At 42.5% G+C, this 13,069-nt stretch overlaps 1 protein-coding gene across 1 annotated transcript; it reads right to left on the bottom strand.

The window, feature by feature from the left end:
• Positions 1-369: 369 nt before the first annotated feature.
• LOC139473202 (uncharacterized) lies at positions 370-2,493 on the bottom strand. Its single transcript, XM_071255725.1, has 3 exons — positions 2,422-2,493; positions 1,765-1,822; positions 370-1,170 (listed from the first exon to the last, which is right to left on the bottom strand). The coding sequence occupies exons 2-3, from the start codon at positions 1,808-1,810 to the stop codon at positions 401-403; spliced, it is 816 nt and encodes a 271-aa protein (XP_071111826.1). The 5' UTR covers positions 1,811-1,822; positions 2,422-2,493; the 3' UTR covers positions 370-400.
• Between the last annotated feature and the right edge of the window lie 10,576 nt (positions 2,494-13,069).

Genomic DNA, 13,069 nt, shown 5'->3' on the forward strand with positions numbered 1-13,069 from the left:
TAAACGACTTACAGTTTTATGCAATGTTGAGTATGATAACAAATATCAATGTCCGTAATTTACTACTTCTTCTGATACAATATTGACGTTTGTCACAATCTGCCCTTATAATTAGTAGATAAGCATCCATATATTTCGCCTGCCTCCAACCAACTAAACGAAGTTGAACACCTGAAACACTGTGTATGCTGCTATAACCATTATGCACTTATTTGCTATCCAGTTCGAGTTCGAGAAGCAATTGACTTGAGTGTGCAGTGAAGGCCTGTTTTCTTCACACTTACGAGAGAATAACTAACGTTTGACCACCAACGCTATAGGATCTACGTACGTGTGGTTCTTTAGATGCTTAAGCAAAAACGCAATAGCAGGAATGCAGAAACGTTTATTGTAGAGACATTTAACCAATAATTACTGGATGACTACTGTCGGTAGACAGGACAAAGTTCTTGAAGTAGGAGTAACAATCACGTGTTGGGGCCCACGAACTGTCACTACCACCAAAAAAGGTTGCAAAGAAGATGCCATCAATATCGATTGACTTTGCCCGGATGTTGAGATGGTCGATGTGGTACACCAGCTTCCCATCATGCCATACTTTAATGGAGCCATCTGTCTTCCCGGGAGTGTTCAGGTGGACCGACTGAGCTATGTTCTGCCATGAACCGCGCTTAAATCGCCAGTTCCCTCTTCCCATTGAATAACCTTTGACAGAGTTACAAACAGCATGGTCGCAGTACCCCGACACCTGGTGGTGGTAGTCAGGGATGTAGCCGTACACCTCTCCATCGCCATCCGCCCTCCACATGAACCTGGTCGAGAAGCAGTTGTCCGAGTGCCTTCCGCCGGAGCAGTTGGTCCATCCGCCAAACAGTCCCGGTAATTTTCCTCCGCGTCTGAAGTCAAAGTTCTTGTCAAAGTAGAGGTCGTAGCTGAAGGTCATAACTGTTCGAGAACTTGTTGGTGTTGCAAAGAACTGGACACCTTCATTGGGACCATGGCTACTGTAGCGACCCTTCTCGTACCAGACTTTCAAGACGTGGTTGCTTCCACCGGCAGGGTCTGTGACGACAGATCCAGATCCATGGTCGTAGTCGTTGGAAGTAAGCGCATGCATACCATTGCGGTAGTTCTTTGGGTCGAATTCCTTATGTGTCCACAGAGTACCACCTGAATGATAAGATGGGATGATGTAAACGTCTAGTACACACACCTGTTCACATTGTCGAGACACGCTATTGTCTTGCTTGAATGTTCCTCATCTACTTAATTTTCCATTCATATGATAAAATATAATTATTCATAATAATGCAATAATAATATTTCAATGAATGCATGTACTAAACTGATCCATGATACGGAGCAGTGGGTCGGACTAATAAACATATATTATTTGTTCATCAAACAGAAACTGTGTTCGACTCCCGACTTGGATATAATGTATAATTTTTTCTACACCTTGTAAAACCTTACTCACTCACTCACAGCCTGTTATGCTATTTATGTTAATGGGCGCGGTCGGGTAGCCTAGTGGTTCAAGTATTCGCTCGTCACGCCGAAGACCTGGGTTCGATTCCCGACATGGGTACAATGTGTGAAGCCGATTTCTGGTGTCCCCCGCCGTGATATTGCTGGAATATTGTTAAAAGCGGCGTAAATCCATACTCACTCACTCACTCATTTATGTTCATGCTTATAGTATCGTGTTGACGCCCTACTCGCACATTCCTTATATTGTCAAATATATACAAAGGGCTGGCGTACCATCGACTAGTGCAAGACCACACAGGAGAAGTGTCACTGCCTGCATGATGATCAGTGGCTAAAGGAATGAAAGTACAAATACATGATATTATGACAAAATAGAACTGCCATTGATATTGTGCGCTTTGAAAACCAATCATTACCACAATACCACAATCAGATGAAAACAGTAAGCATATAGATCTGATGAGTAGTATAGATCTGTAATATGTAGGTACATCATTGATTGCTGCACGGGAATTTACGTCAGTGTTTCTAAATGAAAGGTATGTTTAAATCAGGATTTGTTTGGTTGGTTTGTTGTTTAACGCCGCACTCAGCAATATTCCAGCCATATGACGGCGGTCTGTAAATAATCGAGTCTGGACCAGACAATCCAGTGATTGATATCATGAGCATCGAACCACGCAATTGGAATCGATGACATGTATCAACCAAGTCAGCGAGCCTGACCACCCGATCCCGTTTAAATCAGGATAAAATTGTAAGACGTGTTCGTCCGTAAATGCTCTTTGCGAGAACATCTTGATTCATCATTTAAATGTAAACACATCGTCGCTGTGCACATAAGTGTACTCATGTGCAGTGTTAGCTGCGCAATGTGCATCACAATGCTGTTGTTCTGAAGCGATTGTAGGGAAAGGGTTGACTACTTACATGAAGCACCGACCAGGACGATAGCTACAAGCCACGTCCTCTATGTCACATGTTCTTGGGATCTTGTGCTTTTATCGTATTCAGGATTTGAACTAGGTTGACCTCAGGTTGCACTTTTGATAGTGTTGGCACTGTTCCAACTTCCTATCAGGGACAATCCTTACATTTCCAAAAATGTGTCATACTTGTGCTCCATAATTCTAACGTCAGGGTCATGTTGCTTAAATAATCCAAATAATTTAATATTATGAACTGGACACATGTCATGCCTTATGTCAAAGATCATGACAGAATCACTTGTAATCCTTTCCAAAATGTCTAATCATATGGTATTGATAGAAGTGTGGGTTATGGTGATCCGTCCTGTAAGCAATATTTGACATGCACATATACTAGGAACAATATCTAAGAGAACCCCCAATGATATTTAAAGAAATGACGTTGTGGAATTCATTCTTCGTAAGAAATGCAATATCTGGTCCCTGCCCCGTGCGCATCGATGCAGGCACTGCATCTACAGAGATGCTGAGGTCGGTTGCGAACCCTTCGGTCCTGAATATTCCAAACGTGTTCCATTCGTGACCCGACTAGAGACTTGTCAGGCCGATTGCAACACGATCTCTGTTAGGACGTGCGTTGTCCTCCTTAAATTCAAAGTTCTGACGCGCTGGGTAAATGAGATGACCAACAGACGAAACATGTGATCCACAAGAGGTTGACCGGTCATATTCCCTTGTACGAAATCAGATCCGCCCTGTAGTCGTATGTGATGCAAGCGGAGACCATGATGCTGACCATTGCACCTATCCTGATCATTGACAGCTGACGGATAGAACTTCTCTCCAAGCAATCTCCAAACACCATCTACCATCTGTAAAGCGTCAACACAAACTTAATGTCCCTCAGTTCCTGTTTCTTGAGGCAATGGTACGTACATATCAATCCTGCCTGGGAGTTCTCCTTCGGGACCTTCCGTGACACATTCTATTCTTAACCCCACCTGTTTGCTCATATTGTTTCATCAGTCGGGATTTCACACTTTTTAATTTTTTCAAAGCGTGTTGAAACGGCATCCTGTGATTGGCCAGCTTCAATCATGCCTAAGGCCCCGTATATTTTCATTTTCTGCCTTGACACTTTTCAAGGCATTTTCCTTCGTTGTACCCAATCAAGGAACCACGTGCTTGTGACGTTTATTGGAACATGTCAGTAACAAGGATGTGTCACCGTTGACGACATGTTTTACATGTTCAGTGTGCAAAGTTTGAGCGAGTTTTGCTATCAACGTTCAGTATATGTGTCCAGTGCAACAAAGATGGTCATTTCATTCTTATATCTGAAATGAATTGTTATTGTTCCTTTTACATTTGTCCTCAAGAGAGAAGGTTCAGTGCATAAACAAAAATGGATATCAAGCCAACAATATCTGCAGATTGTGTATGGCAGATACACCATTGGCGCTCCCATTCTTTCACAAACTATTTTTACTCATGTCACAATAGGGATGCACGATCTGCTGGAATCGTGACATGTCCAGGTACAAAAATGAACAGTCCGCTTATAGATGAGAATTATATTTATCCCAGACGCCATTGCTTGAGATTGTGACCTTTGACGTCATATATAGGGGCTATGCTTATCGCTTATCAACGTCTGACGACTTTTTCCTGCGGAGAGTTCCATGATAATACTATCTCCTCGTAGTTATGGGAAATGGAAGAAATTGGAGAATGTTGCGTTAATTTAACGTGTGTGAAGAGTTTTCACGTTTGCTATTCTGCTAGAATATTCTATTCGTCTAGTACCTTCAAGAATAAGGACAGTTTCTGTCAGGTTTACATCTGAAAAAACCCTTTATATCTGAAAATACTTGTTCCCTATTGGGGATTTTCAGGAAGAATAGGTAAATGAACGATAATTTTCACATGGACTTGAACCACTCTATCCTGAAGATGATTTAGATGTCTTGAGTTAGAACAAGTATCAACAACTACAGAAGTAGACCTTAAACAAAGTGTGTGGGGGATGGGGGATGGGGGGAGGATAACAGAAATAATTTGAATGCTGTGTTATAAATGAACTGACTGAATTTGAAATTCTATATCCAGACATTTAGGGACCCACCTTAGAACAAAATTGAATTCACTATGTGAGCACTTTTAACTAAATATCTGCGTGGATTTCCTGAACAGTATGATGAACTTGGTGCTTGTTTTTGTGTTTTTGTATTTATGATGAAGTAGTTATGATATGTTAGGTCATTTAAATGAACTGCGCAGTGTTTTCCTGCCAAGGAAGAAAGAATAAAACAGTTCTTATTTGATGGTCAAAAAAGAAACAATGTCACATAACCCTATTGCCATATCTATTTGCAATAATATTGTGAACAATCTTGTTTCCAATTGGAACCATGTATAAACGCTACAATCTTAAAGATGTAACATTGCATGATGACTCCGTTAAACGAATCTTTGGGAACAGCTACATGATTAAGTCTCTTGAAAGGCATTTAGAAGTGATGGATGTCAGCTTCTTTATAATGAGGAACACTGCGTTTCGGGGTATATACTTACTCCATCATCAGGCGAATGAATGCTGCGAGGCAGAGATCATATACATTGTACATATACATGCTCTCTGCCTCATAGCATCCATTCACCAATTTACAGTTTACAGTTCAAATAAATGCGTGTTCTAAACTGTTCCATGATACGGAGCAGTGGTCGGACTAATAAACATATATTACTTGTTCATCAAACAGTAAACGTGTTCGACTCCCGACTTGGATACAATGTATACTTTTTTCTCTTGATGCCGCCATGTTCCCTACACCTTGTAAAACCTTACCCACTCACAGCCTGTTATACTATTTATGTTAATGGCAGCGGTCGGGTAGCCTAGTGGTTAAAGCTTTTCCTCGTCACGCCGAAGACCTGGGTTCGATTCCCGACATGGGTACGATGTGTGAAGACCATTTCTGGTGTCCCCCGCCGTGATATTGCTGGAATATTGTTTAAGGCGGTGTAAAATCATACTCCCTCACTCACTCATTTATGTTAATGCTTATATTGATCTGGAAACGAGCGAATAAGTGAATATTGTTTTGTGCGCTTTTAGCAATAGTCCAGAAATATCTCTAAGGGAAACCTTCAGAAAAGGTCTTGACACATTGTAACCCTGGTTGGAACCGGAGCAAGTTTCAAAACACACCTTCTACTTTGTTTAAGTCAAGGATGATGTGATAGTTTAGTGCTATGTCATCTTAGTAATCCATATACGCCATAACAGCGTCCGGGGCAAATGATTCTGGCTTTCAAGTGAACAATCCATTCTTGACCATCTTCTTTGAGAGGCATTTAGAAGTTGGAGTACTGAGTAAGGATAAGATATATGGATGGACATTATGATCATCACTTGCTTGATAACGGTGTTAGAAACGTCTCTCCTAATTGTTATAAAGAAGTTGTTCATCCATACATTCCTGACCAGTCCTAACCAACTATACACGCCATCAGGACAAGATCACATGCAATCGTATTGATCGGTGTCCTTGGTGGATATTGGCATGAGCCACTAGGAAACGTTTACTGCATGTGTACAGCGACAAGGTTCTACAATCTACTGCTTTCATGTTACACCAAACCTTAACTGTTACTTACAGAGAGCTTTAAGTAATGGGGGACACGGGTAACCCAGTCGTCTAAGGCGCCGCGATTCGCTGTGCAGAGTTGCGTCCCTTGGGCACGCCAGAAACCTGTGATTGTGGGTTCGAATCCTGGTTCGCCCCGATTATGTTTCTTGGTTTGTCAGCACCATACCTGTGCTAGAAGTGGTAAAGCTGCATCACTTCGGGCTTTCCTCCCACATTAAGCTGACTCGCCGCGATATAACTGGAATACTGTTAAAAGGGGCGTTAAACCCAACTCACTCACTCACTTTAAGTAATGATTGCAAACACGAGGCAGTCAGGTAGGACATGGCAACAGGTTGTCTGTCATTCAATAGTGCTTAGTTTGGTTGTGATGTATAGTCCTGGTCGGGTCGATTACACACATGAAGGATATGTCACCTTTATCCATCACTCAACATTGTTCACACCTCCTTATACACTGCCAATACTGAAGCTTATGAATAGGTCACAGCTGTGACATCGGCTAGAAAAGCTTGGATACCAACATGGCATACAAATTGGATGGACAGATTATGGGATGGATCGAGGGTACGTGAATGGCTGTCGTACACAAGACACATACATCGTTCGTGGAGAAGACTATATCAAAATGACAGGATGGTCTCAGCCTACTGCATGCTATTGAAATGTCGTACTGTAACCATTTTCTATCAATTATATCATCAATACAATCAACGCTATGCCACCTGTTGCTGGAAGTGTAACTAGATTGTTTTAAAAAGGGTTTACTTTAAATGTAAAGGCTAAGGAACCGACAATGCTCTTTGGGGCCTTAAAGACTTTAACAATTTCAATTTAATCCGTGACACAGAAGACACCTTGTTTGATATTCTGACGAATTCACGTATCTTGCATTGGTTTAGGGATAGTGAGTGTCTGTGTGCACTTAAAGTACTCATGGAAATGAAAACAAACTGTTTTGCTGGATTTAATAATCGACACAAAGCATTACGTAGATGTAAATACGAAATAACAGAACAACTGGAAAAGTACTAGTCTGGATTTGCTAGTTTTATCTCAGTGCTCAATACAAAAAGTACTTTACAGGAGGTAATCTGTAGGCACTTTCAACATTCAAAAATAAAACTAAGTCCAAATTGACATGGCAGAAAAAGGCTATAGGCATTATGCAAATTAGCCTGGAGAAAAGTTATCAAAACAACAATAAAAATAACAGCTATGTTTATGTACATAATAATAATGACATGTAAGTTGTTGTTTGAGAAGTGAATATGTTACTTTTACGTTCTGATATTTTGACGATGATTCACTGTCCCACAATGCCACTCATAAATCACTAACCACGGACAAATCACATGCACGTGGATTTCAAGCACCTGTTTTCACCTGTCGTCAAGGTGTCATAGGTCATGGACCTTTATCTACTAACACCTGGTTATGCTCAGTTTCACAATAGTCTGTTTTGTTCATATTCTTACACCCTTTAACGTGTAAAAAGACGTAAAAACCTTTGATACGCTGTATTTGTGCCAAGGCCCAATTAGTACTAATTGAGTTGTTTGAATATTTATATATTTTGTATATTAACTGCATTTATTTAAAATCTGAGATCGAAAAAACAGTTATTTTTTATTTCCGTGAGTACTTTAGTGATGTACTTTTGTTATTATAAATGACCAAACCACGGTAAGTAGTGACGTTACTGTTATGACAAATGTACGAACCAAGGAACGTAGTGATATTCTGGTTATCATATATTGGCGAACCATGGCACTAAGTGATGTTCTCGTTATCATTAATGGACAAACCACAGTACGTTGTGATATTCTTGTTATCATTAATGGACAAACCACAGTACGTTGTGATGTTCTTGTTATCATTAATGGACAAACCACAGTACGTAGTGATGTTCTTGTTATCATTAATGGAAAACCACAGTACGTAGTGATGTTCTCGTGATCATAAATGGACAAACCACAGTTCCTAGAGTGTCTGTGGAACACGTGGTTGACGTCGAAGGCGCCGATCCATCTCATCCCATATGTGCTCGATTGGTGAGAGATCAGTGGAGCGAGCCGGCCACGGGATGACATTTCCGTTGATTTGTTGAAGGGAATCCTGAACATGTCGAGCGATATGAGGCCGGGCGTTGTCATGTTGAAAGGTAATGCCTGCGCCATGACGACGCAAAAACGGTAGAACAACAGGGCCGGTGATCTCGTCGCGGTAGTGCTGACCATTGAGATTTCCCTCTACCACTATCAAATGGGTCCGCTGTCTTGCTGTAATCCCACCCCATACCATAACGCTGCCGCCCCCGAACCGATCTTCTTCCATGACACAATGAGTGACGTAACGTTCACCTCGACGTCGGTACACTCGAATCCGTCCATCGCTGCGAGGTGAAAACGAGACCCGTCAGTGAATAGAACTTGTCCCCACTGCATGGTCGTCCAGCGTAGACGCTGTCAGCACCACTGTAAACGTTCTTGACGGTGGTTTCCTGTCAAAATGGGACGTCTGGCGGGTCTTCTGGCGACAATCTCTGCACATCTGAGGCGGCGACGTACGGTTTGTGAAGATATTCGTCGAAGGCCAGGGATGCTTCTTGCAGTCAGTGTTGCTGGCTTGAATCGATTTCATAGGTGTGTTGTTCAAATCCAGTTGTCTTGTCGATTATTGGTTACGCGTGGCCTGCCACTCCGAGGATGGTCTCTGCCTGCATTCGTCAACGTTGCCATAAACACCAAATGGTGTTTCTGTGGATGTTAAATTGTCTAGCAACATCAAGTTGACTCAATCCTTCTTCAAGCATACTAATGGCTCGCAGACGCTCATTTTCGGACAGGCCTGGCATTTCATAATGTTAAATAATTGCGTAATTTTGTTGTTTTTCTGAGTGGTTGTTGTCAGCACGATGCTTAACAATGCATATGGAATCCCGTTAACGCACATGTTTTTATCCAAACATGGATCGGTGAATTGGTCCTGGCATTGTTCTCATCTTAATAATGTCTTGCCCATTTCGCGAACACCTTGTGTCATCCCTGATATTCAGTGTTCCATTTATACATATTGAATCTGTGTCGGCGGATAATGGAGACTGGCTACTCACGTGCGTTGACGATTTACATTTGGATGTCGGAATGGACGCAATACCTGAACACGACGTTTGTCCCTGCACCGTGAAGATCCAAGGTAGAATAGGTCTTCAGCAACCCATGCTTGTCGGAAAAGGCGACTATGTCATGAGAGACGACTAACGGGATGGGGTGGTCAGGCTGACTCCCAATTGCGTGGACCGATGCTCAGGATATCAATCACTGGATTGTCTGATCCAGAATCGATTATATACTGACCGCCGTCATATAGCTGAAATATTGCCGAGTGCCGCGCTGAACAAACAAACAAACAAAACAAGCGTTCCTAGCACATCCTAAGATGCAAAATACAGACGAAAGGGGAGACAACTCACTATACCGACGTGACAGTTGCAATGTATGACTTCAGGTTATCGATTTCCGTTCTATCTTTCAATACAGCTGTTGTAAAAACATTAAAAAAAAATTCAAAACACGAATACAGGATTTATAAAAATGGCTGCCTGAAATGGAAATATATTGTAAGCGGAGTTTCATTTTGGTGTATAAAGTTATATAATTACATTTAAACACAGCACAAACTATTATTTTAATAGTTTAATATAGAAACAATCGTTTAACACGCGTTTTTTAAGTGCGTTTATGCATATATCGCGGAAATTGATACGAGCAGGTAGAAATAGGTATCTGCAGTAACCAGCTGGTTTCAGAACGTGATACGAACACTAGTCTGTATATCTATAGGATATCAGTGAACAGGTGTGATGGCGATCGATACCAACAAATCACGTGATGTTGAACCAACAATGAAACAGTAATTGATATTGACCCTTATATTCATTATGTTTTTTGTGAAATTGACTACCTAGGACGTTCGCCGGTATTCATGACTTGTTTTGTCTGTTTGTTTAATGCCGCACTCAAATATGTTCAAGCGACATGACGGCAGTCTGTAATTAATCGAGTCTGGACCAGAAAAACGATGATATGCATCAAGCAAGTCAGCGAGCCTGACCACCCGATCCCTTTAGTCGCCTCTTACGACCAGCATGGGTTGCTGAAGGACAATTCTAACCCGACCATGACGTCGTATGTACGTTGTAGTGGTGGGGGCACGGTGGCCCGGTCGACTAAGGCGCTGCAATTCGCTGTATAGAGTTGCGTCCCTTGGGCACACCAGAAACTTATGATTGTGGGTTCGAATCCTGATTAGCCCCGATTAGGTTTGTAAGCACCATACCCGTGCTCGTGGGTTTCACGAAAGTGGCAAACGTCTGAGACCTGCATCACTTCGGGCTTTACTCCCACATTAGGCTGACACATGATACAACTGGAATACTGTTCAATGCAGCGTTAAACCCCAACTCGCTCACTCACTCACACTAGTGGTATAATTTGTGGAACATCTTTTCTGCTCACCATGACACAGTCAGTGTCAACGTCAATCTCTGTTTCAGGGCGGAGGAGTAGCCTAGTGGTTAATGCGTTCGCGCGTTACGCAGAAGACTCGGGTTCGACGCCCCACTTGTGTATAATGTTTAAAGCCTATTTCTGTAATTTTGCTGGAATATTGCTAAAGACGACGTAAAACCTTACTCTTTCACTCACGTACTCTCTCGCCGTTCGTCCAGGTATCCTCCCTCGTCAGTCCTTCCGTGTTCCAATCGTTCTTCAGAACGAAGCATAAATAAAGCCCTTTTCGAAAAAATCGTACCTATATATTTTTTTTGCAAAACAGTCACGTGTCGCTTAATACATGCACAAACAGTATTCTTGTCATTTGGGAAAATTCATTTAGGTGAAGATCACATCTCCCTCAATAATTTACTATTTTACTACTTTATCTACTTTCTCTCATTTGACAGACTACTTTCAAATGTGAGTGAGTGAGTGAGTTGGGTTTAACGCCGCTTTTAACAGTATTCCAGTTATATCACGGCGTGTCAGCTTAATGTGGGAGGAATGCCCGAAGTGATACAGGTCTCAGACGTTTACCACTTCGGTGAAACCCACGAGCACGGGTATGGAGCTGACAAACCTAGAAACATAATCGGGGCGACCCGGGATTCGAACCCACAATCATAGGTTTCTGGCGTGCCCAAGGGACGCAACTCTGCACAGCGAATCGCAGCGCCTTAGACGACTTGGCCACCCGTGCCTCCTTTCAAATGTACATACAGTAAACTACGGTTATAACGAACTCACAGGAGCCATTAATTTTAGTTCGTTATAACCATAGTCCGGTACACGCATAAAAACAGCATATAAACAGAAATTGGAGACCCCAAATAGTTCGTTGTATCCGTCAGTTCGTTATAAGCGTGTTCGTTATAATATGTTTATCTTGGGGCGCGAACGACCCAGTCGCGTTAAACGAAGCAGTATTGCTGTGTTGCGTCGCTTAGGCGTTATGATCGTTGGTTCCAAATCCGGTGCGACCTGATTATGTTTCTGGGTTTGTCAGCATCATACCTGTGTTCCTGGGTTTCACCAAAGTGGAAGACCTGCATCACAGACAGGCAGTCATGATCATATACTGTTTGAGCTGTGAAGATCCGGGGTAGAGTAGATCTTCAGCAACCCATGGTTGCCGTAAAAGGCGTCTATGCTTGTCGTAAGAGGCGACTAACGGGATCGGGCGGTAAGGCTCGCTGACTTGGTTGTCATCGTCATCATTATTCCGACTTATTCCGATATTCGCACGTAGTCGAAAACATAATAGGCCATTTGTATTGCGAATATTTCCACTCCACACAGGGGCATGATCAAAGCGCTATTATTACCCCGGTCAATGTATATTGATGCCCTCAACAATCATTCTCCGCTCCCTGGGGAGTATACAACCCAAACTAGAACTAGAACCATATTGTCATCTCATCCTACCGGGTACCCATTCACTGCTGGTTGAACAGAGGCAAATCACTTGCCTTAAGGAGACGCGTCATGTGTCGCAGTGTGGGACGGGGCCACTGTAAGAAACTCCCAGGAGCCAAGCTGCCGAAACGCGGTCACCCAACAAAGGACTCGCCGCGACTCTTGCTCTAACCGAAACGTCACTTTGGGGAAAGGGCTTGACTGCGGGTTAGTTTTAGTGACTGCTCCCTGTTATAGAAGCTTGATATGACGATATTCACCAGTGTGTGTACGCCTTGGGGAAGTGGTATACGGGCTTATATTGTACTGTATACAGAAATGCATATTCATATTTGCCAAGAGCCAGTGAAACAAGTCATGAGATGATGTTATAAACCTACTGTCTATTGTGTTGTAGATATATTTCTATTTCGTAATAACCAGGGGACACGGGTGGCCCAGTAGTCTAAGGCGCCACGATTCGCTGTACAGAGTTGCGTCCCTTGGGCACGCCAGAAAGCTATGGTTGTGGGTTCGAATCCCGGTTCGATCCGATTATGTTTCTAGGTTTGTCAGCACGACACCCAAGTGAAGTGGTAAACGTCTGAGGCCTGCATCACTTCGGGATTTCCTCCCACATTAAGCTGACACGCCGCGATATAACTGGAATAGTGTTAAAAGCGGCGTTAAACCCAACTCACTCACTCACTCGTAATAACCTCTTGGGAGGTTTTACTTTTTTCCTAGAAAGACCTGTGCCCACATGCACAAAACGATCTTAGCGCTAAGATGATCTTAACTCCCATACTTTAACATAGGCTTACCATAGTTTTAGCGCTAAGATCGTTTTGTGCAGGTGGGCCCTGTTATGAAACGTACAATGTTCCAAAATGGAAGACAAGAAATAAAACCTGCAACTTCACATTACATGTCCTGCTTTGCAACTCACTGTTTTCCATCTGAGCCACCGGGCCAGATGCTAAAAATATGTTCAATTTTTCATGTCATTAGTTTTATTTATGCTGCACGTATTTCAACTCTC

This window comes from Haliotis cracherodii, unplaced genomic scaffold, assembly GCF_022045235.1.
Source record: "Haliotis cracherodii isolate W230 unplaced genomic scaffold, xgHalCrac1.p SCAF_27, whole genome shotgun sequence".
Taxonomy (NCBI): domain Eukaryota; kingdom Metazoa; phylum Mollusca; class Gastropoda; order Lepetellida; family Haliotidae; genus Haliotis; species Haliotis cracherodii.

Excerpts from the sequence above, each read along its gene's own strand:
- LOC139473202 (XM_071255725.1), bottom strand. The coding sequence starts at position 1,810 with ATGCAGGCAGTGACACTTCTCCTGTGTGGTCTTGCACTAGTCGATG. Across the intron at positions 1,171-1,764 it reads TGGTCTTGCACTAGTCGATG|GTGGTACTCTGTGGACACAT; the intron begins GTACGCCAGCCC and ends CTTATCATTCAG.